At 35.5% G+C, this 25446-nt stretch overlaps 4 protein-coding genes across 6 annotated transcripts in view; all 4 read left to right on the forward strand.

Annotated features, from left to right (window-relative positions):
• The window catches only part of LOC120333784 (uncharacterized), a 61068-nt gene that overhangs the window by 5104 nt on the left and 30518 nt on the right, over positions 1 to 25446 (forward strand). The window contains exon 7 of one of the 3 annotated variants that reach the window (XM_039401154.2): positions 147 to 2079. The exons of 1 other annotated variant lie outside the window; for it this stretch is intronic. In XM_039401154.2, the coding sequence (XP_039257088.2) occupies positions 147 to 1619 (1473 nt within the window). In that variant the 3' untranslated portion in view covers positions 1620 to 2079. Of the gene's footprint in view, positions 1 to 146; positions 2080 to 25446 lie in introns of those variants that run through there. One more of the 3 variants, XM_078120387.1, reaches the window with a different exon arrangement.
• LOC120333815 (tektin-2-like) lies at positions 4312 to 11802 on the forward strand. The gene is made up of 9 exons (XM_039401196.2): positions 4312 to 4604; positions 4924 to 5051; positions 6961 to 7107; positions 7469 to 7539; positions 7721 to 7864; positions 8893 to 9115; positions 9631 to 9774; positions 10778 to 10857; positions 11099 to 11802. The coding sequence occupies exons 1-9, from the start codon at positions 4463 to 4465 to the stop codon at positions 11325 to 11327; spliced, it is 1308 nt and encodes a 435-aa protein (XP_039257130.2). The 5' UTR covers positions 4312 to 4462; the 3' UTR covers positions 11328 to 11802.
• On the forward strand, positions 13961 to 21214 carry LOC120333807 (protein unc-93 homolog A-like). Its single transcript, XM_039401185.2, has 10 exons — positions 13961 to 14111; positions 14994 to 15243; positions 15335 to 15410; positions 15490 to 15563; positions 15649 to 15830; positions 17257 to 17649; positions 18091 to 18258; positions 18830 to 19064; positions 20368 to 20535; positions 20929 to 21214. Exons 2-10 carry the CDS (start codon positions 15021 to 15023, stop codon positions 20994 to 20996), a joined length of 1587 nt encoding a protein of 528 aa, XP_039257119.2. The 5' UTR covers positions 13961 to 14111; positions 14994 to 15020; the 3' UTR covers positions 20997 to 21214.
• On the forward strand, positions 23102 to 25118 carry LOC144432374 (uncharacterized). Its single transcript, XM_078120390.1, has 3 exons — positions 23102 to 23333; positions 24077 to 24199; positions 24851 to 25118. Exons 1-3 carry the CDS (start codon positions 23273 to 23275, stop codon positions 25039 to 25041), a joined length of 375 nt encoding a protein of 124 aa, XP_077976516.1. The 5' UTR covers positions 23102 to 23272; the 3' UTR covers positions 25042 to 25118.

Consider the following 25446-nt stretch of genomic DNA (forward strand, 5'->3'; position numbering starts at 1 on the left):
TAGTAAGTGCACGCAATCTCCATACTCCAATGCACATTCATTCAATGAATTTAGACAAAAAAATCTTTTCATAAATATGAATTTATCTAATGATATTCACAAATTTGTGCAACTTATTTTTGCTAATTTCAAATCTACATTTATAGCGCATTGCCGTCAAAAAGGACAAAGTATGTGATTTACAATCAGACTGTCTGGATCAATCAGATGAAAAAGGCTGCAGTGATATGACTCATTTTTATTGCAAAAGCGGGAGCCCTCTCTTTGTTCCATTTTCATCAGTAATGAATGGCAAACAAGACTGCGAAGACAATACCGACGAATGTCCAGACAACTGGAATGACCTAAACCCGTTATCTTCGCCAGAAGAAATGATTAGACTTTCGTTTCTCCGTTATTTCATCTGGTTTATGTCATGTATCGCAATTCTAGGAAACATCGCCGTTATTATAGAAACTTGTTACTCTGAATTTGGCCCACAGTCTAGTGCGCAAAGCCCAATGAGTCGATGTAACAGAATACTGATAATAAACCTGGCAATATCTGATTTCCTCATGGGTGTCACCCTGCTTATAATTGGAATTAAGTCAGCTTCAATGTCCGGAGAATACTGTTTAAAAGACAGGCAATGGAGGATCAGCGCTTCATGTAACGCAATTGGGGTTATGACTGTATTATCCAGTGAAACATCTGTTTTTTCTCTGGGTGCCTTGACCATGTATCGCTTTTATGGGATTCATCGACCGTTTCAAAGCAGGAATGTAAAACCAAAATGGGCTATCGCTGCGGTGATTATAACGTGGAGCTTGTCCCTTTTCTTAGCTGCGTTGCCTCTGATTCCGTCAATTAATCAAACCATGGTACCCGAGGTACTTACACGGCCATCAATGTACTTTGAAAACACTGTCGTATCATGGGATGACTACAGAATTTTTGCAGAACGAATTGCTGTTCTTGGACGCCGTGTAAATAAAATATCAACAAACTTTGAAACTTGGAAGAATGCACGTAATATGTTGGAAAGTATTTACAAGGACTTTGCTCCCAGTGTACTCGGTTACTTTGGCTTCTATAGCGCCGATGGGGTCTGCATTCCAAGATTATTCAGAATAAGCGGAAGACCGTCTCTCCACGCGTTATCTTTGTTTATAATAACTCTGAATTTTTGTATCCTGCTGTTCATCATCATTGCTTATTGTAAAATATACCACAAGTCAACAAATAGAAAAGTCAAGGGCAGTGCAACAAAGCACGATAATCGGAGTACAGTAATGCAAAGAAAAATCACAATACTAATTGCAACGGATCTGTGCTGTTGGCTTCCGATTTGCGTTATGTCTATAGCAAGTCAAGTTGGAACGAACTTCTCGGGAGACGCATATGCCGTTGCTGCGATTCTTCTGTTACCAATCAACAGTTCACTAAATCCTATTATATACTCAAGTGGTTTTGCCATTGCCCGAGCAGCTCTTTCTCACAGCACTGTCGAAGTTCGAGCTTCTATCAGACGCCGTCTAACGCGAGAGCCTGATCCGGAATTACAGCAAGATATCGCAATGCATGAAAGTGGGAAAACAGGCGTCCAGTCGCTGTCTTCAACATCAGCACTCAATACTTAGGCGCTAGCCAATGTCTCTCCAGCTGTGGAACGCGAAATTGATTGATTTGCTAAATTATCGGAATTATACTGTGAAGATTCGATCTCACTACACATTTATTTTTGATTGGTTGGTCTGATTTGATTGGCTTGGATTGGCCCAAGTTTATCAACCTGACGATACCCAGTGGCAACAGAGAACACTCGATTGAAACACCTTATGAGTTTTATTACAATTCCGTCAACGTATACAGAATACAATGTACATAAAATTAGATCAATTCTTATTCTGATTAGCATTGAAAGTATAGCAGAAAATATAGGTCTTAACTACGTATATCAATATACTAAATGAACTAGCCAATGAAGGATCTTACGTCATATTCACGTTCTTGGCTTTTTCGGTTTTAATAATTAAACGTTATTAAAAGTGATTTCTCAAAGACAATCTCTCAAAGTTTCCGAAGCAGAAACAAGCTGTAACTGAGAAATTGAAAATGACGTGTTGTCTTTATGAAAAATAATAAATAATATGTAATTATGTTTAAAGATAGTATTACATAAGTAAATATAGTCATTTCTGGAATATTTATAATTTAAATATATGTATTTTGTGTATATATCTAACTCACCCAACACTACGACATTGTGGAAGAGAAGAAGATACCGCAGAAATTCAATAAAACAGCTCATCTTGCATTTACTACTGTAATTCAAAGACAACCAGTGACATTAGAGGCCCATCATTGTTTGAGAATGTGGTTCGAGAGACGTCATTCATACAACAAAAGATTAAGAGATTGGACCTTGCGGATACTGCTAACCACTGACACAATGTTTTTATTACCTTTGCTACAACTACGCCCAGGGTACATCGAATACACATTCAATAGAAGCACTTAAAATACTATTTTGATATTGTCTGTTAACACATTTTTATGCATGAACTTCCGTCCGGCTAACTGTTCTCCAGACAGTTAAGTGTTATCGTTCAAATCTGGCATAGGTTGGTAGGCCTATATACCGACGTCTTACTGGCAAGAATAATTTCGTAAATTAACGCGTGACTCATTTATACTTAATTTTCTCACCATTAGTTGGGAGTATGTTAGCACGCAATCTTATTCATTGAAAAATGACATTGTATACGCAGTCGTAAATTTACAGTGTGTATATTCCAAATACAGACTTATTTATGTCGAATCTCGTCCTAATTTAAGAAATAAGAAACTATACAGATGTTTCATGATCATTTCGTAATAAGATGCACAATAAAGACATTTTCCACAAGTGGGAATCACCGTATACACGTCATAGTATTACACATATTAACATATTTTAACAATCGATTCTTTTTATTGTTTTGAAGAAAGGCGACGCGTCATAAAATTAACAATAAAATATAGTTTGTGCAAATCAATAATTGCTCACTATGCATCTTACTGCCAAATCTATTCGTAACTTGCTTAGTCTTATTTCCTTCGAAATTATTATGGTAATTTCGGAAGACGAGCTTAATACATATATATATATATATGTATGATATTTATTAGGCCATTGATGTAGGGTTACCATATTTTTGTGACTTCAAAGCGGGACGCCTCCAAAGACAACGACCCCTCAGCTGTTATTTTGTTACTTTACATTTTCCGATTTTACTACATAGGGCTATTTTTAAACCATCCCGGCTGTCTTCATAGGCCATATTGTCATCGAGAGTTCATGCGCATATTCTCTGTCCAAATATCGGTTTCAGTTCGAATAATAGAAAGGAATTGACGTTAACGATACAAATAATTCGAATTTCGATTTTTTTATGTACAGCAAAAGGAAGAAAGAATAATAAAATAGCCTGGTTTTCAAGCATTGAGAATTTATTTATTCGCCCAAGCATGCTTTTCTGTAGATAACATCTTCTTCAAAAAGACGTTGTTCAATGTTACATGTGATACGTTCGCAAACAATGTTAGCGGGAAACAACGAAACAAACAAAATAACGCATTCGCTTTCAGCAAGTAGGCTAGCGCTGCGCTACACAGCAAAAACAGTAACGAGAACATGTTAATTGGTAATGTTCGTGTATCATGCTGAATGGCTGAACGTCAAAGCGGGATGTTTGACTGACTTGTCGGGACGGCGAGACAAGACGCTAAAAAGCTGGGCGTATGGTAAGCCTACATTGATGTGATATACAATCTTGCGAAATAAATTGTTTCTGTTGTCCTTATATATGCACATATAAAATTGCGTAACTCAAATAATGGATGCAAATATCTAATCACTAACATAGTCAGCACAATGCATACAAAATTGCAGTCGATAGTTTAATGATCTGTATCAACGACAAGTGAAAAAGATTTGAAGGTGTAGTGTCAATGTCATGTGAAATACTGCCCTGGAGATTATAAAACTGGACTATGTAAAACTCACGGTGAAATTTGAAAAAGTATAAGGGCATTAGCATTCTAGCGACTTCTTCCAACTATGAATACCGAAAATACACAACTGAATTCATCATTAGTTGCAGAAAGTAGGGAATTGTTATAGCTCCAGAAATAATTACAGCAAAAAATATAGGAAAACGATAAAGAGGCCCACTTCGATAATACTACGTTAATGGTGATAAATGAAGATCTGCTTGAATGCTCCATAGCGCCACAATGCGTCGTACCTAACCGTTGCTATGGCAAAGCGTTATGGTAACAAGTGATCAATTGTTCTCGACGCTAATTCCACAGGCGGCTCGCGTTGTCTGTTTCGTCGCTTTCTTCTCGGTGTTTTACGTAACTTACTTGGATTTATTCGACTTGTATGTTGATCGTTCTCTAAGCAAAGTGTAATTAGCCTAATTTTTAATATACAGACATGGCAACGTTAAGTTTGAAGCCGACCCAACGGTTTGCACCATCGGATTGGTTTTCTTCAAATGAATTAATTTCAACGAACGCTGAACGTCAAAGAGTCAGCTCGCATCAGATTCGCCAGGAAAGCAGAGCTTTAGCAAATGGTAAGTGAGTGCTTCAGGGAAATTACTGTAATAATTCTGAATAGCCTACGAGTTTGATGTCGGAATACAAAAAAAGAAATGTCCTTACAGCCTAATGCAAGACAGATTTTTTCTCAAAAATTGAAAAGTTTGGTCTGTATTTTTAAGTCGAACCATATTTTTGCTTGGCATTATTTACGCAGCTAGACTACAGCGTTTATTTTCTCATCACATTTTTGTTTGAACAGTTATGGAATTTACATTGCTGTACCCCACATTCTTATTATTATTACTGTTTTATGGTGTTAACAATTAATACATCTAAATCTTTCATTAACAGTTACTGCAAATCAAACCAAGTGGGATCAACATGATAACAATACAAGATTAGATAACAGGATTGATGACATAACAAAATGGAGGGAAACACTTGAAAGATGTTTAGCGGAAACGGATGATGAAATCAGGGTAATAGTTGAATAGTATTAGAAAGATTTATCATAATCTGATATTCTTCTAAATTCTGATTTAGAGCTTTTCGAATCATGGTTCTTAACCTTAATATATATTTGTACTCATAAGTTTCTGAAATAAATCATAAAGCTTGAAAGCTATTCTAAAAATTCTTCAGACAAGAAAAAATTTGTATGAATTGGTGCTCTAGACCAGAGTTTCCCAAACTTTCCGGGCCGCGGACCCCTGTTTGTGGATATTATTTTTTACGAACCCCCATCCTATATCAGTTTATGTGCCTAACCATCGAGGAAGGATATTGTTCCATTTGGACACAACAACACAAACGAAATTAATGTTACAGATCAATTTATGACAAGCAAACTCGTAAGCCCGACTCCACAACAACGATTCTATGCAGTTTTACATATATTTTGACGAAATAAAACCCCAAAAAGTCTGAATTAATACATACTAACGTTAAATATTGGTAGGCCATTTATTAAGGAATCGTAACAATTATAATTTTGGGAGTCAACTTACAACTTTATCTCGTTTATGAATGACTATGTAACAGTGGATATACGTTAGAACAGGGGTGTCAAACATGCGGCCCGCGGGCCGCATGCGGCCCCAGAGAACTTCCAATGCTACCCTCGAACGCTTAACAATAATTGTAATATTTTGTAAAATTTTTTTTTCATCTAATTGATTATTCACACAAAAAAAGGACAATATACAGAAAGTAGTTTTGAAAAATTAATTTTTTTGTTTGTTTTCAATTTGACCCAATTATGGATACACTTCAAGCTAACAAAAAAGAACACGAAGAAAGTAGCATTTTCAAAAAAAGGGGGTTGCGATATTTCTGTCTTTCTTAAAATTCTAAAGCACATTGTTCAATTTGGCGCATTTCTATCAGCACAATGAAAGAATACAATATAAGTAGACAATATCAGAATAAGCTCATCAGTCAATATGACAAATTTGAAGATCAACTTGGAATAGAATATTTTTATGTGTTTATATATATATTACTATAATTAAACAACTACCTAGTTACTAAAAGTCAATATATATAAATCATAATCCAAGCGGTCATATGCCACGTGGTGCCAATGGTAGGCAATGTGGCGGGAAATGTATGGTCCGAAAAGTCAGTCATTACTTTTGTTAACAGTATAACCGATAATCATGTGACCCCGTTAATTAGAGTTGGTACTGTAAAATCATTTCAGCCCGATATTAGTAAGCTGGTGGCACAAAAGAGATGCCAAACGTCAGGACATATGTAATGAAAAAAACATTGAGTTTATTCGTTAGTATTTTTGGGGTATATATTTAGATTAAGTCATTTTTATTATGTATTATTTTTTTTATCAAATCTTTGTTCAAAATTGTTTCGGGTAGTTGCAAAAAAAACTTGGATTTTTATAATAAATAAATTTGCAATAATAGTAAAATACCAAGAAATCAATATGTAAATGCCATTTTAAATTTTAGAAAATACCAAAACTCCATTCGGTTATTTAATTGCATCACAATATATGTCACAAACTACACATATCTAAAAATATGCTATTAAGTTATTATTACATTATCAAAATATATCAAAAGCTGTTTGCGGCCCTTTGCACAATTCCCAAAATGCAATGCGGCCCTTGAAAACCCACGAGTTTGACACCCCTGCGTTAGAATGTATATATTTCAGACTCCTAATATTGCTGCGAACCCCCTGTGTAGTCGTCACGGACCCCCAGGGGTCTGCGGACCCCAGGTTAGGAAACCCTGCTCTAGACAAGGCTGTGGACAAGTCTCTGAAATTTTGATTATGTGCAGCTGGTCATCTATAAATCACTTCTCATATAAAATTGAGCCTCATTTATGATATTTTGTAAAACAGTTTTCTTTTTCATTGTTCTAGGCTTTAAATCAGTCCAAGTTAACAACGGAGCAAGCTTTAGAAGCGAAGGCACTGCCACTAGATGTTGCCATTGAGTGCTTGACTTTGCGTGAAGGTCGCCAGTCCATTGATATGGTTCGTGACAATGTGGAAGCCGAGTTACATAAGGTTTGTAAGAAGGCAATATAAATCGAAGAAACTAAGGATGTCGTCATTATCAGTAGTTGAACTTTTTAACCCAGCAATTCATTTCACGACCTGGGTTTGTATGACTGTAGTTTATTAGCAATTCAAAATAGATTATACTTGACTTGAGCCAAGGCAACTTTACCACAGTCATTGGCTTGACTGGGACTTGAAATTGCATCAATTTTACTCAAGCACAAATGGCAGGCTTTAAGCTAATGAACTGCAATCGATGAAAATGGAATATGGCTTACGTTAAAATGCTTTCTTGGTGCGACTGCTATATATTAAGAGAATTGATTGTACATTCACAAACTTTTCTGTAACGCTATTAAACTTACAGGAAGTGGAAGTAATTGAAGGGATCAAAGGTCAACTTCAGAAAAGAATTGCAGAATCCTTTGAACAACTTTGGTAAGTGTGGTAATTATTACTGTAACAAATAAGCTACACAATAAAATTTCAACCAGCACTCTATTAAGTTTGAGTCCAAGATATATCTTTAACAATGTCTCAAATATACAAAAATACAAATTAAACTTGATTCTGTAAGCAGGTTTTCACTTCAACGATGATGAAATTTCATATTTTATAGTCTTTTGCAAGAAGCAAGACAACAATTGCAAAGTGATTTGAAAGACAAGACAGAGGCACAAAGTATTGATCGAACATGTTACGCTCTCAACAATGAATCCGCAGGGGTTTCATACAAACCGAACCCAACAAGAGTACCAAAGGAGTAGGTTATTGAGTGATTTTATGTTGCTCACTTCTCAAGTTCTATTCACTATAACTGGATTGATGAATCATTTTATTGCATTGGTCACACATGATCTTTTCATCATTAAAATGAAGAATGCAGTTCATTGATATAAGCAATGTTAGGAAAAATTTCATAGCAACTACTATAGTATTTCACTTATTGTTAAATTAAATTGATGCAATACTTCATTATTTGTTGGGTCACTGAAAAAACATGATTGGTAACTCTGTTGTTCGCTAGCTCTACACTGGAAGTTATTGCCATTGTCAGTTGAATGCTAATATTCCAAGTTGGAAAGACTCTTCAGTCATCATTTATTGAAAACTCAGTGACTCAAGTTATCTAAATAAAATGACTTTGAGTCGTTACAACCTTATCACAAGTGAGGCTCATCTCAGTCATTGACTCGACTTGACTCAGTGCTAAGCCTTGAGATTTCTACTTGACACTGCTATTATTACTAAGTATTTGAACTGCAAGTTCCCATGCCATACAAAGATGGGTTTTATCATAGCAATTCTGTATGGTATTCCATATGGCGAATATGGGGTTCGCATTTGTATCCATATGATTTAACCAGAAGCTCGCAAGCAGGGAGGCCGAACCTTTTATGATGAATGGGTTAATTATTATATTCCTAATGTTGAAAAGAACTGTGAGTTATAGGTATTTAATCAGTAAATCAGTATTAACACCAATGAGTAATCTATTCATACATTATTTCTCAAGTTTTATAATTCTTGGTTGTTATTGTGTGATTGCCTACCTTCATACCAGTATACCATAGTAGTTACCTCATTATTATTTAATTTTTTTTTTTATAACTCAAATGTCTGTATATTATTTTGCATTTATTCATGAGTTGTTAGCCATCCCTGCACTAGTGTTCATTGAATTATCCCTTTTTCAGCCTGTAATTGACCATCGTTTGTCACTTCAAAATCGTGCCCAGAAGGTTTTACATCATGCATAAACAGAAAAATCATTATTTATGCATTGTTTAGGAGTACTACACCCGAGGCTTGGCATCAATTCTCGCAATACAACAAAGACCGTGCTGAAGCAGAAATGAGGGCAAGTGTCACTTTACGAGAAGCGACTGCTGCTACTTTGGCACAAACTCGAAATGAGTTGGAAGCGCAGAGAAATGCAACTGAATTTGCCTACCGTAAGCGTATTCATGAAACTGAGAGAGCAGAGGGAGAATTGGAATGGCAGAGAAAGAACGTGAGCACATTTAATTGAATTAAGTTTAAATTTTGATACGTAATATAGCTAAAGATAATTGTTATAGATTTGATAGTATTGAAAAATTCAAATATAAAAATCCCCAATCATGTTTTTCTATCCCTAATCATGTGATGAAATTGTTACAATCATGCTAAGTGTTAGATATACGATTACTATCGCACCTCTGATTACTCTGCATGGGTTCACTGGTTCAAATTCTGTGGAGTATAATTATGTGCCAAAAGACTGCACGACTCCTTACCCCAGGTAACCACTGTTCGGTTACGGCTTCCTCCGCCATAAAGTCCATGCATTTGAATCAAATAATTGGCTATCTAATCCCATGCCGTACATCAAATGGTAAAGGGACAACAGGCCGTAGTACGCCTGGTATCTATTATGGTTTCTTTTTTATTTTACTGATTTGTTATCTACTTTTCTTTTTGTCTATGTTCATCAAATACTTTTTATAAATATTTTTTTGCTTGCTAATCCAAGATGAAATATTTCAGACGAAAGAAGAGATTGAAGAAGTGGAAGCTGATATTCGTAACCTTGAGGAAGCAATTCGTGCCAAAGCAGCTCCATTGAAAGTTGCTCATACAAGACTGGAAACAAGAACTTACAGACCTAACGTGGAACTTTGCAGAGATAAGGTACTAAATTCAATTTTGCTAAGCGTTAGGAATACGCTCGCCACCGCAACTCTGATTACCCTGCGTGGGTCCGCAGGTTCGAATCCCATGCAGGGATGGTTATGTGCGAGAGGATTGCTGGACTCCTCGCCACCTGGTCGGTTACGGCTTTCTCCACCATCAAGTCCACTTTTCTGAAAACTGGCTAGCAAATCTCATACCCGACGTGGACTGTTAACCGGACGAGATGATGTGGTTCACCATATGATTGATCTGTCTTATCGACTTAACTCTTCCTCGGGATAAATATGTAAATCCTATCACAACCAAACTATTTTCATATATTGAAATAAGGGATGTTAAATCAAACATATAGTCGTATTATAAATATCATTTTTATATGCAATATTTCTATGCCTTTGTCCTGAACATGTCTCTGCATAAGAAGTGTCTGATATCTGAGGAGTTAATGTTTTTCATCATTTCAATCATTTACACTACATATACAAATCATGACTATATTATAGTTAATACAAAGTCGAGCATCCATTACTCATATTTGTCATAAGGAATCTCTGACTGTTTATAGTACACTGTAACCTCGATAAGCACATATGTGGGTGTATATTCAATATACCTACAATACATATAACATTTAAACTGAATTACTTTGTTTTGTATACAAAAGGTGGAATGTCATCTTTTGTCGTGAAGTCGTTTTCTTATTTCTATATGAACATTTCTTTTATTATTTTAAAGATTATACTGTATATTCACATATAATGAAGTATTGATGGATCATCGACTATAATTGACTATCTCTAATCCACTCAAAAAAACCAAGGTATTGATGGATCACCGACTATAATTGACCATCTCTAATTCACTTGAAAAAAACAAGGTGCCATGAACTTATGCATGGACTGAAGTTTTAACTTTAAAAAGCAATCAGATGAAATAAATAAATGAAACTGTTACTTAACTTGAATTCATATGTCATTTCTACTCGAAAATAAATTTTCAGCCTCAATATGGATTGGTTGAAGAAGTCAGACAGATTGAAGGAAGTATTTCTCAATTAAAAGAAAAACTAGCTCAAGCACAGTAAGTATTACTTGATTAATATCACTGTAGTTAGGTGAATTCTATGACTTATTTTTATATTATCACGAGAGTATTAAAAACTCGTATCAGCTTTATATAAAGCTATCAATCATGTTTCAACGGAACCAACTACTGAATCTCTTCTGTGTTTTTGCGCTGATTGGTTGTCTTATAATAAGCCTTCTTCATTACTGGAATAAATATGAAAATCCTATCTGGACACGTTTTTATTTCTTACCAGCCACGCGAGAGACGCTTTATACAAGCATCTATATCGCATCGAAGAGGACCTTGCTTGCAAACGCAATTCATTGGATTTGGATAGAAGATGCGTGGACGTTCGTCGCAAACTCATTGTACCAGCTGAAACCTTTGTGGCAGAACGTCCATCAGATGACTTCTCCCGTACCCAGCAACGTCGATCCACACCTGTGTCTCCTATCAAAACCAGTCAGCTTGATTTAGAGTGATTTGACTCTTTTGCTTCTCGTTTTATTGATACTTTAAAATGAAATGTCTATTCTTTATTTTATTTTTTGAAGCCATTCGCACTTTTGTGGACTAGATTAAGTTTTGTTAGCCCGTCAATAAATTTTAGTTTGCGTTTCACTAATTCACTGTTTTTAAAGTGCATCATCACTTACTCGCCACCGAGAAATCTTTATTCGATTTGTCACTTTAATTGACTTTATAAACCTGCCTGCATTACAAAACTGCTTTTGTCATTTTGCAACTCCGAAATTATCATTTATCATGCTTGAGTAACTTAGCAAAACGCCTTTTCAATAATTGGCCGGCAAAAATAATAAAATGCATTTTCAATTATTGACCGATCACATCATAGTGATATAGTTTTGTTACTTTTCCACAATGTTGTTAAATGCTGTTGTGGTCGATAATTTTCACACTGTCATGTAATAAATGTAATGCATGCGTTGTAAAATAGTTACTGTCCGTTCCTTCGAGGGAATTCAGGCGGTTGAGTAGACGCGAAATGCAGCGTAGAATAGGATGGACATTACATATTGGATTTTAAATTGTAGTAAATCAGGTGGCTCTGTAGGAAGACAAGATGCGGTCTTAGGGATAAATACTGTTCACCCTAATATTCAAAGTTCGATTCCCACGTTATTAATTTCACGTGTTATGGAATGTGACTCCAATCTGGAATCCCTCAGATGATAATAAGCTCACGATGTTGATTGTCGAATTGTTGTATATTATTGAAAAGATGCACGATCCAAATTCCAAATACAGATGAAATTGTACACACTTAATTCTTAATGCAGTAAGATTACGGTCAGATCACAAGTCATATATCGAGTGAAACAAAAACACAATATTATAGAGCATTCTCGGCAGACCGGAAACGATACGTGGTCGAAACTAGAAAGGCAATACATGGAACGAATGCATTATCGCTGTTGCGAAACATAATGCGGCCTATTTTGTGAAATATTACATGCTATTAATATGAAAGAGTTAAATACATTATAATCCATCGTTACACAATGCACATTCGCTACAGCTCAATTGAATACCATAGTATCCGCAATACAACAAATAAAATCAACGCTAAATAGATTTGGTAACTTATCACGGTACCAGGTGCTAATCGATATTTAATTAAGATATATGCCTCATTTCTGTGAAATACACATATGGGAAATTAAATATATTTATTGTTGAGAGGAATTGAAACCAACCTCCGATTTAACTCACTGCCTTACCTTATTTGCACCGTCGATACCTAAAAGCTGGGTTATCACACAAACATTTTTGTGGAAAATTCATAGCCTTTTTAGTTTATTTCAGGCTAATTTGTTGTTTGGAGGATGCTTCCTCTGTCGTCACACGGCGACGAATACCACTGTAGCGCCTTCACGATTCCCCAGTCTGTCAGACACACTTTAACGAGGCAATGTCTTTATCATCAGCATACGATTATCGTACAACATAACATTCGCAATACAACGATCCAGCCGGATGTAAAAACAGTGAATAATGATCTTATATAGTGAATAAGCATGTACGGAATAAATACAATCGAGTATGTAACTGAGATAAATTATATCGGAACTGATTCGTCATTGTGTTGTGGCTTGGGGCTATTAAACTTAATTGTGTCCAGTGAAAAAAAAGTTGAGGAGGTTTATAATTCTGAAAAGTGGCAACAAACTGGTTTTATTATTAATTTAAAAAACAACAATAAAATCTCACTAAAATAACAATATAATCCCTATAAATGTGGTTCTATACAATCAGAGATTTACAGATTTTTGTCGTTTACGGCTTGCATAAAGTGGACTTAGATTTCTACTAGTATTCTATTCTATACGGGACATATTAAAGTGTGCTTTGACATACTAATTTGCGTTTGATTCCTACAGGGTTTACTTTTAAAAATTCGAATCTCGCAAACGAAGTCCACTTTATGCAAACGGGGGAGACCAAAAATTTATCAATTTTGAATTAACCTTTTAACAAAGTGAAGTCATCTATGAAGCACGAGTATAATAATTCGAGAGGAAAAGAAAAAGATGCTGCCAGCTCCCCAGAGGTGTATGACTCATTCACTAAAAATGCATTCGTGCTGTTCAGGACTTATAACGCCCAAATAAGAGCTGTATTATAGCAATTCCGTACGTATGCTCTTCCGTATTGCGGCATTGGTGTTACTATTGGTATTCAATCATGCACTATTGCACGGCTAGAGAACCTTTGCGGTTGCACGAGTCAATAATTATACTTCATGAAATAGAGACTGTATGTTATTATGTATTTAATCAATGCTTAAATCGAGGAGAAACTTATTCTGCAAGTATAATAATTCGTGGTTGGTAATGTGTAGTTTTGAGCTTTATTACCAGTAAATGTATAAACAAGTACGGTACCGTGGCATTTTTCGTATCTTTTCCAGTGTTTGGTTTTGTAATGTATCCTTTCGTGACATATATTACCCATTTGGAGGTTTATCGTTCTTGGGGCAAGGAAATACGTTCCCTACCAGTAATATGCTGAATATAGCATCGCAGGGTTTGCAACACCCTTAGATACTATCTATATTATATAGTATATACTATAATTTTGTGGTAAATATGTTTACAACTTATACGGCCGTATTTATATACATTGTTGAAATCGAATTTATATGATGTATTCGGATTCGGTGTCGTATATTAAAGCCAAGGTGGGATATGCGATCAGAGACTGGCGTTTGATCAATTTGTGTGGATTGTGGGAATGTTTGAAAGGTGTGTGATTATATTTTGTTATATTCGCCGATCTAACTTGCCAGGGCTGCGATCGCTCATATGCAAATTGTTAATTTTCAAGGCCGTTATGGTAATTTTAAAAGCCCTAGTTTTGGACGAATAACTGCACCGCTTTGTACCGTTATTCAGCTATTGGCTCTGACATCGTTTATGACATAACAATTCAATTGATCAGTTCCTTTTTTTGCAACGTATTGACTCTGTGAAACAGTGAATCTTCAGACTGTTTTGGGGGTTATACGAGAACTAGATGCTACTTTGCATTTTATTAGTATCTCGCCTACGATGCCGTTGAGAAAAAAAAATCTTTCAGACTTGAAATAAAAACCTAGAAATCTGAAATATCAACAGGGCAGTGTAAAAGTGTCTTAATGTGGTTGAAGGCTGATCGAAAAATATAACACTCAGAGTGGAATTCCCTCCGAACTCTTTGGAATCGTAAAATAATTTGCCGCATCATCCTAAACGTTTTTGATAATTCATATGCGTGTTTTCGTACTCTGATTCCATAAATTCGAGTGCCATGAAAGTCCCTGATAAAATGCTGCATAAGTAAAGCCCAAAACTACACCAACTGAAGCTTATAAGATTGTTTCATAAGTTTTTTATAGATGCAAACATTGATTATATTTATATATCTGTGATCCACTCTCTTCGGTTCCGCGATAAAAATATAATTTTTGACCCATTCATTGAAAAAGGTTCGCCATCCCTGTTATATAATATCAACCTTTGTATCCAATGTTCCTCGTTCATGTCATGTATTTATCGTTCTCAGTAGCCCCATGTGAGATTAATTGCTCAGAGAAGCTCATAGAGCAATTCTCTTTTATATTTAGAATAAATTCTTACATTTCACAGCAATGCCCCCGCGTTAAGAGTTAGAATATGGATTTGTCGCCAGCTGAAGAAATGACGCCATTAGGAAATGATGGCAACCCGCAAGAATATAAGGAAGAAAACATAACATATAATATGAAACATAAAAAGCATGGGACGAGAAAGACCGCTAAGCAATTTTGGATATTCAATATATGTTTTTTGCTGGCTTTTGCGCCATACCTCTCAATTCTGGGTTTACAAAGCAGTATCAACATCGAAGAGGGCATTGGTAATGTTTTAATATATTTAATATAGATATATCACAAAATTTTTGAAGCTTTTAACTAAACATCGACTCTATTTATTGTTTTATATTGCAGGAACACTTTCCTTGGGAGTGGCTTATGCATCGTCAATTGTTTTTGCTTTATTTATAACTCCCATTGCTGTTAGAAGGTGAGCATGGTTTTATGTTTAATGCAACAGTTAACTGAATGCATTTATTGCTTTATTGAATCAAATGCCCTTCGTTCAGATTGGGGTCACACCGAGCAATTGTCATTGGCGAATTGGGATATTTGATTTACATTTTGGCTAACTTCTACCCCAGTGAGTATTTTAAACCAAGTTTATATAATTCTAGTTTGTTACATTTGCTTCTTTCTACTGTATTCTCTCTTATCTTTATCTTCAGAATCTTACATCATGATAATCGCTGGCGCTATAGTTGGGTGCGGTGAGGCCTTGGTGTGGACGACATTACCAATGTATTTCTGGCATTTTGGGTATCAACATGGAGAGTTTGGAACCAAACCGTTTGAATCATATGTTTTGAAGTATACTGGCCTATTTTACACGGTGTTTCAATTGGGTCAGGTAAGTGTGATTCATTTATAAGATAATATCGAATTCAAAATCTACTTGCAGTCTTATAAAACGCACGCTTATAAAATAAAAGGTTTTGCCAGAATGGTAATCGAGTTAGGAAAAATGTATACTATTTCATTAATGAGATTGATTATATGTAGTATTACTGCAGTACCATAAATCCATTATGTTCATGGGCTCTGAAAATACTCTATAAATGCCAGTTGATCTGGTGTCAAATGTTTAAGGGAAAATACTATATACTGTATAGTATAGACTCAGTGGTTCCCAAACTTTTTAGAGTTGGGACCCACTATTTATTACCACAGCTTATGGCGACCCATTTAACTTTTTATGACATAACACAGAACACAGTAATGGCAGCTAATCATAAGACCTGGCCTGAAAATAAGACCTAATTTGAATTTTAAATTGATTTTATTTAAACCCTACGCTTAAAATAAATTTAAAATGTGTGGAAGAGGAAAGGTTCAATGACCTTGGGTAAGGTGAAGTTCACGCCACTATTAAAGATTGTGTGATATCACAATTATGATATTTGTCGCCTGATTTTTGTATAGGAAATACAAATAAAAACAATGGAAGTCGGTTTCTATATAATGTTTATTAAAAAATCTCGTGATTTTTACAATGTAATTTTATATTTGATAAATGAACACAGGACCTTTTCCAAAAAAAACCATAGTGTTATTCTTCAAAAGAAAATAAATCTAAATCCTGCCTAAATTTCGGGGAAACACGGTAAAGAGTGTTTTCTGGCAAATTTTTGTTCGTTTACAAAGATCGTAAAAAGGAAACTTTTACAGATTAGAATTTAAATTCAATTTAATTTATTTTGTTTTTTTGAAGATTTACGTGTTCGAGTCGCCACCGATCCTAATAACCAGTATAACGAGAATATCGGTCGGAGACCGAAGACTTATCGATCGCTAGGGGATCCCCAAAACAGAAACTGCGGTTTCGATTCATGCGCTCTTACTTCATAGCGACATCGCGTGTCCCATCACTAATGAATTAATACCTCGCTAATTATACGACATAATTCAATCAACAGGCTTCTAATCCGAGATATGATGAATGCACATGCAATATTCGGAGCGGATTCAATCTCGCTTTCGTGAGATATCGCGTGTATCTAACAAACAAATACACAAAAAGAAAAATACCTATCAACATACTTACCGACCAAGATCGATAAGTAATGAATCAAAGCTTTCTACATCTTTTCACGACCCACTAAGTTTCCTTTCCTTTCCCATAGTTTGGGAACCGCTGGATAGTGTATGCAATTCGAAATTTTATTAATACTCAATTTTAAACCGGAGCCGCCAAATTTAGAGGCATAGGAGTCCAGTATCGTGGTATCAGTGATATAGCAAGCGGGGTAGTTTATAAAATTATTTACCTCATTCAGATTTTTGGCAGTTCCGTCAGCTATGGCGTGTTATATGGATTCAAAAATAAAACACAAGAAATCTCTATATCATACAATTCATCCTCCGATCTTTTGCATGAAAACGAAACGGAGATGAACCTAAAATCACACCTTCAGTATCAATATTGTGGAGCAAACGATTGTCAAAGTCCAAATGTTACCAGCGAAAACATCGATAGCTACGTTCCGGCCGATCCATACTCATTGTATATCGTAATTTCTATATTTTGCGCAATCTCTCTCAGTGGAATTTGCCTTCATTTTAAATTTCTTCCGAGAGCCAAGTCAAAGCCACTAGAAATTGAATCTGATGATCAAAATGTATTGCACCAAAAAAAGGATACCGACGATTCAAGTGAGATCATTATCCAGGTAATCGAGCAATTCATTTTTCTTGTATGCAGACTAAATAATATTAGTCGATCCAAAAGAGAAAAAACAAAATCGCTCCAATAGTAGGACGTAGGAGATTCCTACAATGCCACCTAAACTTTTTTCAACAAGTAGTCTCTCAAGCTAAATGCTTTGTCGTCATGTAATTGATCCAAATCAATTGGAATAAAGAGTTTATAAGTTGCGAGTAGCGACAATTGACATCTATATCTAGGTTGATAATATAATCAGGGGAAGGGCATTATTAAAAAAAAATTGAACACATTGACATTCAAAATTTATAAAATGATCGAAATAGACTACTGAATTAGGTACCAGTAGTTGAGATTAGCTGAAAAACATGCATTGAATACCGCAGAAGTGACAAATCTTACCGATATCTTTGCAGTGTTCAAATTTCTTATCGTTTCTTATTTACAGAACGCAAACTTCTCGTATGTATCGACACTCAGGCAAACTTGCAAGCATTTTTTCAACCCGAAACAGTTGCTGGTGTCACCTATTTTGTTTTACATTGGAATATTCATTGCCTTCATATACAGTGAAATGAGTAGAGCGTACATTTCGTGTGTGCTTGGGGTCGAGCAAGTGAGATAATTAAACTGATTGTTCGCCTTTTCTTGAATTCGTACGAGTTTATGTGATTAAGCCAGAAGAGTAATTTAGGAAATCAATACTTATGTCTTGCATGTCTAATAGAAATGTCGTTGTCAGTGAGTGCCTCTAATCACCTGATTATCCAATAGCGATTCAATTTTTGACCCAAAGATGAAAAAGTCGCCGGAAAGCTATTAATTTTTATTTTGGGCTTTAATTAAATTGAAACACTTTTTTCATACCGTCACACTTGACCGCCTCCACCATGTTTGCTAACCGATTTTTCGAGTAAGCTGCTCGTATCGTACCGGTATCTTTCGCGACTTTGGTATAGGTATAGCCAGTGATGGGATTCAAATTTTTTGTCAGCCGGTTCCATCACACAAATGACATATTTTCAGCCGGTTCTGTTACAAAAAGTCATGTTTTTTTCAGTAATTCTAACCGGTTCGCCGATCTCAGAAAATTCCGTGAGACGCTTCTATAGAACCGGTGCGAACCGGCTGAATCCCACTACTGAGTATAGCCTATATAATTCTTCTAATAAAAGTTTTTTTTTCAGATGGGTGCCGTATTGATTGTTTACGCATTTGTCAGTGGCTGTATTTCAGCATTATCGCCAAGAATAATCTCTAAATTCGGTAGAAATATTGTAATGAGTATCGCATGCTTGATAGACTTGTCAAACTTTGTATTTTGTTTGCTGTGGAGGCCACAAGATGATACAAAGTACCTTGTTTACTTGGTTGGTGTTATGTGTGGCCTTTCTGATGGAACGTGGAGGAACTGCACCATGGGTATGTATTACTGCAAGGCTGGACAACCAGCGACTCGCGAGCGGCATGCTTGCAACTGAGTTGAAAATGATCGATCTTTATGAGTAAGACCAATCAAAATGCGCTTTGAGGAAATGGACCATTGAGTTATGGAAATACATACCAATGGAAAAGTACCTTAATGTTAAACGAGATGCGCTTAGAACATGGTCAATGTTTGAGTCAAATAGGTCTGCGAATCTGTGATTTTACCCTAAAACACATAAAACCAAAGCATTGATCTGTTTTGACTGTCACCCATGTAAAAAAGCTGCTCCGCTTGGCTACAACGACATACAAGCAAAATTTGAAGAGAATTGTTCAATTCATGGAATGCCGGAAGTTCTACTAAGTAGCATGCATAACAATAAATGGCTAGGCTTACCATACGTCCCGCTTTTTAGCGTCTTGTCCCGCCTTCCCGACAAGTCAGCCAAATGTCCCGCTTTGGCGTTCAGCCATCCAGCGTAATACACGAACATGTTCTCGTTACTGTTGTTGTTGTGCAGCGCAACGCTAGCCTACTTACTGAAGGTGAATGCGTTATTTTGTTTGTTTCGTTGTTTCCCGATAACATTGTTAGCGAACGTATCACATGTAAAATAAATTCTAATTGGTCCTGTTCGGACGTTCACGTGAATGTAACGTTGAACACCGTCTTTTTGAAGGTGTTATCTACAGAAAAGCATGATTGAGCGAATAGGTAAATTCTCAATGCTTGAAAATTTCATTATTCTTTTTGCTGTACATGAAAAAATCTGAATTCGGATCATTTGTATCGTTAGCGTCTATTTCTTTCTATTTTTTCGAACTGAACGCGATATTCAGAGAGAGACGGTCAACGAAGACAGCCGGAATGGCTTTAAATGTAGGCATATGTAGTAAAATCGGAAACGGTAAAGTTACAGAATCACAGCTAAGGGGTCGTGTTTTTGGAGGCGTCCCGCTTTGAAGTCAAAAAAATATGCTAACCCCCATAAATGGCTTGTAAATTTTGTTATAATCATGTTGGTTAGTGACATTTACAATAAACTAAAACACTAAAACAGAGCTAAATAACGTTATATGTGTGTTCTCGTTTACAATGTGGCTATTCGCAGGAATAAAGTACGAAATGCGGCTCTTGGTCTCCGACCAGTTGGCCACCCCTGCATTACTGTAATATTAAATATCTTGCGCATTGTCAGTGATAGATCGACAAAAAAATTTTAAAACTTTTTGTGAAATGATCGAAATGTTCACAAATGAGCCCCTCGTAAAACTAATCTTTTCGGTATTTATACAGATTTTTACACGGAATATTTTCCACATAATCAAGAAATTTCTTTCACAATCTGGAATTTTTGGATAACGCTTGGAATAGCCGTTGCATTCTTTTGGAGTCCCTACTTATGTGTCAGTGTGAAACTTTACATTCAAATCGGACTACTTATATTTGGTATAATGTGCTATGGTAAGTTTCACTGACTGATATTTCACGATCCATCGCGCACACGTAGCCTAACCAACGTTGTTACGGTGGTGCATCGCGCATTGAAGAATCTTCGTTTTATCAATTGAATAATTTCTTTTCAATCAAACATCAAGGGTTCCGCGATGGGTGCCCGACAAATTCGTTCTTGATCTTCCCACTCGTCTCTAGTATAATGTATATGTCTCCTTTGTATTATGGGCTCAGCTTAATTAGTTAATGTGGTCATTTATTTTTATTGTTCACCCCACCACCACACAAAACTGGCCTCGTTGAAGTAAACTCATTGGAACTGACTATGCATTACCTCAGGTCTGGTCTTGTAATATCAAGATAAATGCTTTCTAAACGAACCACAATTTTTTTCTTGTTTAGTGGGAGCGGAGTATATCCACTATAAAGAGAAGAAACTTGTTGAAAAAAGAAGAATATTCAATGAATGAATATTCAGTATTGAAATTCTGTTGCAGTCGTCACATAAACATTTTAAAAACAATTATCCCGAAGCCACAATAAAAGCTAACTATATCCTCGTCAGAAACCAGCAAAATATTGACAAAAAAATACAATTATAAATTTTGCAAAGAAGTCTATGATTGCCTGTTTATACTTTATTGTATACACTTAAAAGGCTTTCAGTTAACTTTAATAAATATCATGTATCAAACGTCCTGTTGTCCTACACTTATGCTACTTACTCGTACCCCACTCGAATTTAAATCATGCGTTCCCGGGTGGGAGAGATTGCGCAAGTGGGATTCGTTGTATAAATGTGGAACGACTGTAGACTAATGAGAGAGGGGCAGATTTTAGAAATGTGAAAAGTGGTAGGCAAGGACAAAAGTAAAATTATGAGATGATACCGTTCCGACAACGAGGTTTACATATTTTTAAGCTCCAATTACACCAAAACAACAAACCGTAGGTCATGAATGTAAAAAATTTGGTCAATAACTGCAAGTCTGGAATCAAAAAAACATATGGAAGCAATTGAAACAATTTAAAAGCAAATACGCATTTTCATGAATGCGCTAAGTAAGTAAACGTGAATATCGGTCAGAGACCGAAGACTTATCGATCGAAAGTTAGGGGATCCCAAAACAGCGCTCTTACTCCATAGTGACACCTTGTGTCCCATCACTAATTAATTAATACCTCGCTAATTATACGACATAATTCGCACAGAATCAATAGGCTTCTGGTCCGAGATATGATGGATGCACATGCAAAATCTGGAGCCGATTCGATTTCGTGAGATATCGCGTGCATCTAACAGACATACAGACAGACAAATACCTATTAACATACCTACCGATTAAAATCGATAAGTAATAACAATGTCACCATGTTAGTCATTAGATCTCTGCATCCATTATTTGAGTAACGCAATTTCATATATGCATCTAAAGACAGCAAAATCAATTTATTTTGCAAGATTGCATATCACATCAAGTCATCAAATCACATCAATAGAATCATACATATGTATTTAGCTTGTCATTCGAAATTACCATAAACTTTTCGAAGAAAATAGGACTAAGCAAGTTACGAATAGATTTGGCAGTAAGATGAATAGTGAGCAATTGATGATTCGCACCAGATCTTATTTGGATGAATAATAGCTTGATGATATACTGATTATACTTAATCATAGGGAAAGCATAATCGTTTCAAGTTTCTGATTTAAAGGAGAAGTGTGTTCACTATTCATCCGTCGTCAAACTAAAGGCATCTGTATCTAATACCCATTAGCTGGGTAGCTATTCCCGTTTCCAGGTCGATTTGATGTAAATATTATTGAAGCGTTGTCGTAAAAATGATATAGGCCCACTGCATTTGATAGTTAGTTTTACAAGGCGCTTTTCTTCAAAACAATTGAAAAAAAATCGATTATTCAAATATGTTAATAATAATAGGCTATACTATGACGTGTATACGGTGATTTCCACTTGTGGAAAATGTCTTTATTGTGCAGCTTATTACGAAACGATCATGAAACATCTGTATAGTTTCTTATTCCTTAAATTAAGACGGGATTCGCCATAGATAAATCTATATTGGGAATATACCTACTGTTAAATTTAGGATTGCGTATACATTGTAATTTTTTAATGGTTAAGACTGCGTGCTAACTAATAGTGAGAAAATTAAGTATTAAATTACCAGAAAGACGTTGGTAGATATGAACCAATACCAGACTTGAAACGATAGAATTTACCTTACTGGTAAACGGTTAGCCGGAAGTTCATGCATGGAAATTTGTTAACAAGCAATAACAAAATGGTATTCTAACTGCTTCTATTGAGTTTCTACTGAAGTATCTGCAAGGTTTAATCACACACGAGACTTCCTGCAACGTTTGTTACAAGAATGACGTCTTTCGAATCATATTCTTAAATAATGATGATCATCGTTAGGTCAAGAAGTCTTTGAATTACAGCAGTAAATGCAAGATGTGCTGTCTTACAAACTTTTTAAATTACAAAAGGGATTTATCGATACCATATATTGCTTTGGCCTTCACAGATGTATTAAATGAAGTGAAAATACTTATACAATTACTGATTAAGTAACAACAAACCTGGTTAAGATATATTGAGAACTGACTTCATAACAAAATTGAAGTCGTAAAGGGACTTGAAAGAAGACAAATTCAAATAATATAAACCATTCTGGAGTGTGTTAAGAAGTACCTGCAAGGTACAGCTGAGAACGCAAGATGTGCTGTTTTTTTAAATTTCTTCAGTATCTTCTTCTCTATTATAATGTCGCAATTTTGGGTAAGTTGGTTATATACACCGGGGTGTATTTATAATTTACCTGGGTATCCTATGGTTAACACCAGGGCTAGGGAGCAAGTTAGACATAATGGCTCCGGGGCCTCGGTATATACAACTCAAGTCTCCATCACCAGCGCTTCATATTTGTGCTGGAGTTCCGAATCCTTGGCCATTGATGTTGATGACCATAAACTTTAGCCCGAATTTTAAAAAGTTTCTTCGGAGTTTATATATCCAAATTCAACTTCGAACTTATAAAATAAAATTAGAAATCAAGTTAAAAAAAAATGAAGCTGAAAAGGAAAGAGTGATTTAAATGTATAAAATAAACAATTAGATAGTTAAGAGCTGGAGCCACTGAAATTTCTGGTAGCTTGGGCTTAATCTATTTTGTCAACCCTGGTTCCAGCTCAGTCAAAATGTCACGTTTCCCCGACCCCGCAGTCCAGGTGGATACAAAATAATAATGGAAAATTTCAATTGTGACATTTGTACCATTTTAAAAATTGAACAATCAAAAAATGAAGCAAAATATTCCGTGGGGATTTGACTCCCTTGGTTAAATAATTCGTATGATATATTATTCATAGTGGGGTGACGAGTTTACTCTTTTCTTACTATGTACACATTTCTAGGTCGTTATCATTTGTTTTACCTAAAGCAAATTCATTCTTATTCATCATCGGACGAACTAAAACCGTTCAGTCGAATAGTTGTTTTTTTATTTTTTGCATTTTTCACAGTAAATTCTCTAAATGTACGAAGGCTTCGTCCAGGTTGTCGAATTGAAGATGGCTATCACATATGTTCTTTAACTGGACTCTGTCAAAAACGAGATGGTGTTTTCGATGATAGGTGCGAGAATGGTCAGTATCAAATTGTAATTTTATTCGGGAAAACAAGCAAATATTTGAAAAAAAAATTGATGATATGAATCGGCACTTTGCGTTATGGATCTTTCTACCGACCTAACTTTTATGTATTTCCAGGAACTATCAGTATGCTCACACATCTTGTCAGTATAATGACAATATATCTTTTGCTTGGGTAACTACAAATGTAATCAGTTACTAAAAGTAACCTATTTAAGAGGGTTAAAAACAACTATCACTTTCTTGGAACCATTCAGTTTGACTGGTTACTTTGAATTTCACGTATGCTTAGATTTGACATTCTCTTTATCGCCCACTCTCAATGCAGGTAATTAGATAATGTTTAATAAATATTGACCTGCTCAACGTGTGAGACTCCGAGTATAAAGAGGTTTTAGCGTAGGATAAATTTTCGTTGACATATCGATAACTAAGCAATAGTACTAGTCCAATCTTTCTTCACATATTAAGTATTTATTATTCTGCATACATTGACAACCAATAGAAATGGAACACTTTTGTTCATTGTCAGTACCAAGGAAACCATTTGTTGCAAAATACTAGCACTACAAAACATTGAGAAATGCGCAAAATCGAATGATAAACAGTAACATAAACACCATTTAACAATAAATCTTATCACAGCAAGAGTGAATTGTACGGATGATGAATTTACTTGCCGTGGAGTCAATAGATGTATACCAAGAATGTTACTGGGAACAAAGAATGGTTGTCTTTTGGGGAAGAAAGGAGTCATCACTCTCCCATGCAGGCCCGATGGTAAAATATATCAGTATTTCACAATTACAGCGGTATATATGTTTACACTATTGTAACAAAGCGTCAATAAAATTAAATAAATATTCATTGGCAACGAAGTGAATATGTGTTCTCTTGAATATACAGCATATTTCACAATTACAGCGGTATATATGTTTACACTATTGTAACAAAGCGTCAATTAAATTAAATAAATATTCATTGGCAACAAAGTGGATATGTGTTCTCTTGAATATACAGCATATTTCACAATTACAGCGGTATATATGTTTACACTATTGTAACAAAGCGTCAATTAAATTAAATAAATATTCATTGGCAACGAAGTGAATATGTGTTCTCTTGAATATACTATACTGTTCAGTGTTCACACGTATGAAAGATTCAACGTAGGTCACATTTTGCCTTGTGTCTTTGGTAGCACTCACAAAAAAAATACCCGACGTCACACATATCTTTTG

The sequence above is a fragment of the Styela clava genome, chromosome 15, assembly GCF_964204865.1.
Source record: "Styela clava chromosome 15, kaStyClav1.hap1.2, whole genome shotgun sequence".
Taxonomy (NCBI): domain Eukaryota; kingdom Metazoa; phylum Chordata; class Ascidiacea; order Stolidobranchia; family Styelidae; genus Styela; species Styela clava.

Coding starts and splice junctions, on each gene's coding strand:
- LOC120333815 (XM_039401196.2), top strand. CDS start 4,463: ATGGCAACGTTAAGTTTGAAGCCGACCCAACGGTTTGCACCATCGGAT. Junction 4,605..4,923: donor AAGCAGAGCTTTAGCAAATG/GTAAGTGAGTGC, acceptor TTTCATTAACAG/TTACTGCAAATCAAACCAAG. Junction 10,858..11,098: donor GAAAAACTAGCTCAAGCACA/GTAAGTATTACT, acceptor ATTTCTTACCAG/CCACGCGAGAGACGCTTTAT.
- LOC144432374 (XM_078120390.1), top strand. CDS start 23,273: ATGTGCTGTTTTTTTAAATTTCTTCAGTATCTTCTTCTCTATTATAAT. Junction 23,334..24,076: donor TTATAATGTCGCAATTTTGG/GTAAGTTGGTTA, acceptor CATTTTTCACAG/TAAATTCTCTAAATGTACGA. Junction 24,200..24,850: donor CGATGATAGGTGCGAGAATG/GTCAGTATCAAA, acceptor ATCTTATCACAG/CAAGAGTGAATTGTACGGAT.
- LOC120333807 (XM_039401185.2), top strand. CDS start 15,021: ATGGATTTGTCGCCAGCTGAAGAAATGACGCCATTAGGAAATGATGGC. Junction 15,831..17,256: donor CGGTGTTTCAATTGGGTCAG/GTAAGTGTGATT, acceptor TACCTCATTCAG/ATTTTTGGCAGTTCCGTCAG. Junction 19,065..20,367: donor GTGGAGGAACTGCACCATGG/GTATGTATTACT, acceptor GTATTTATACAG/ATTTTTACACGGAATATTTT.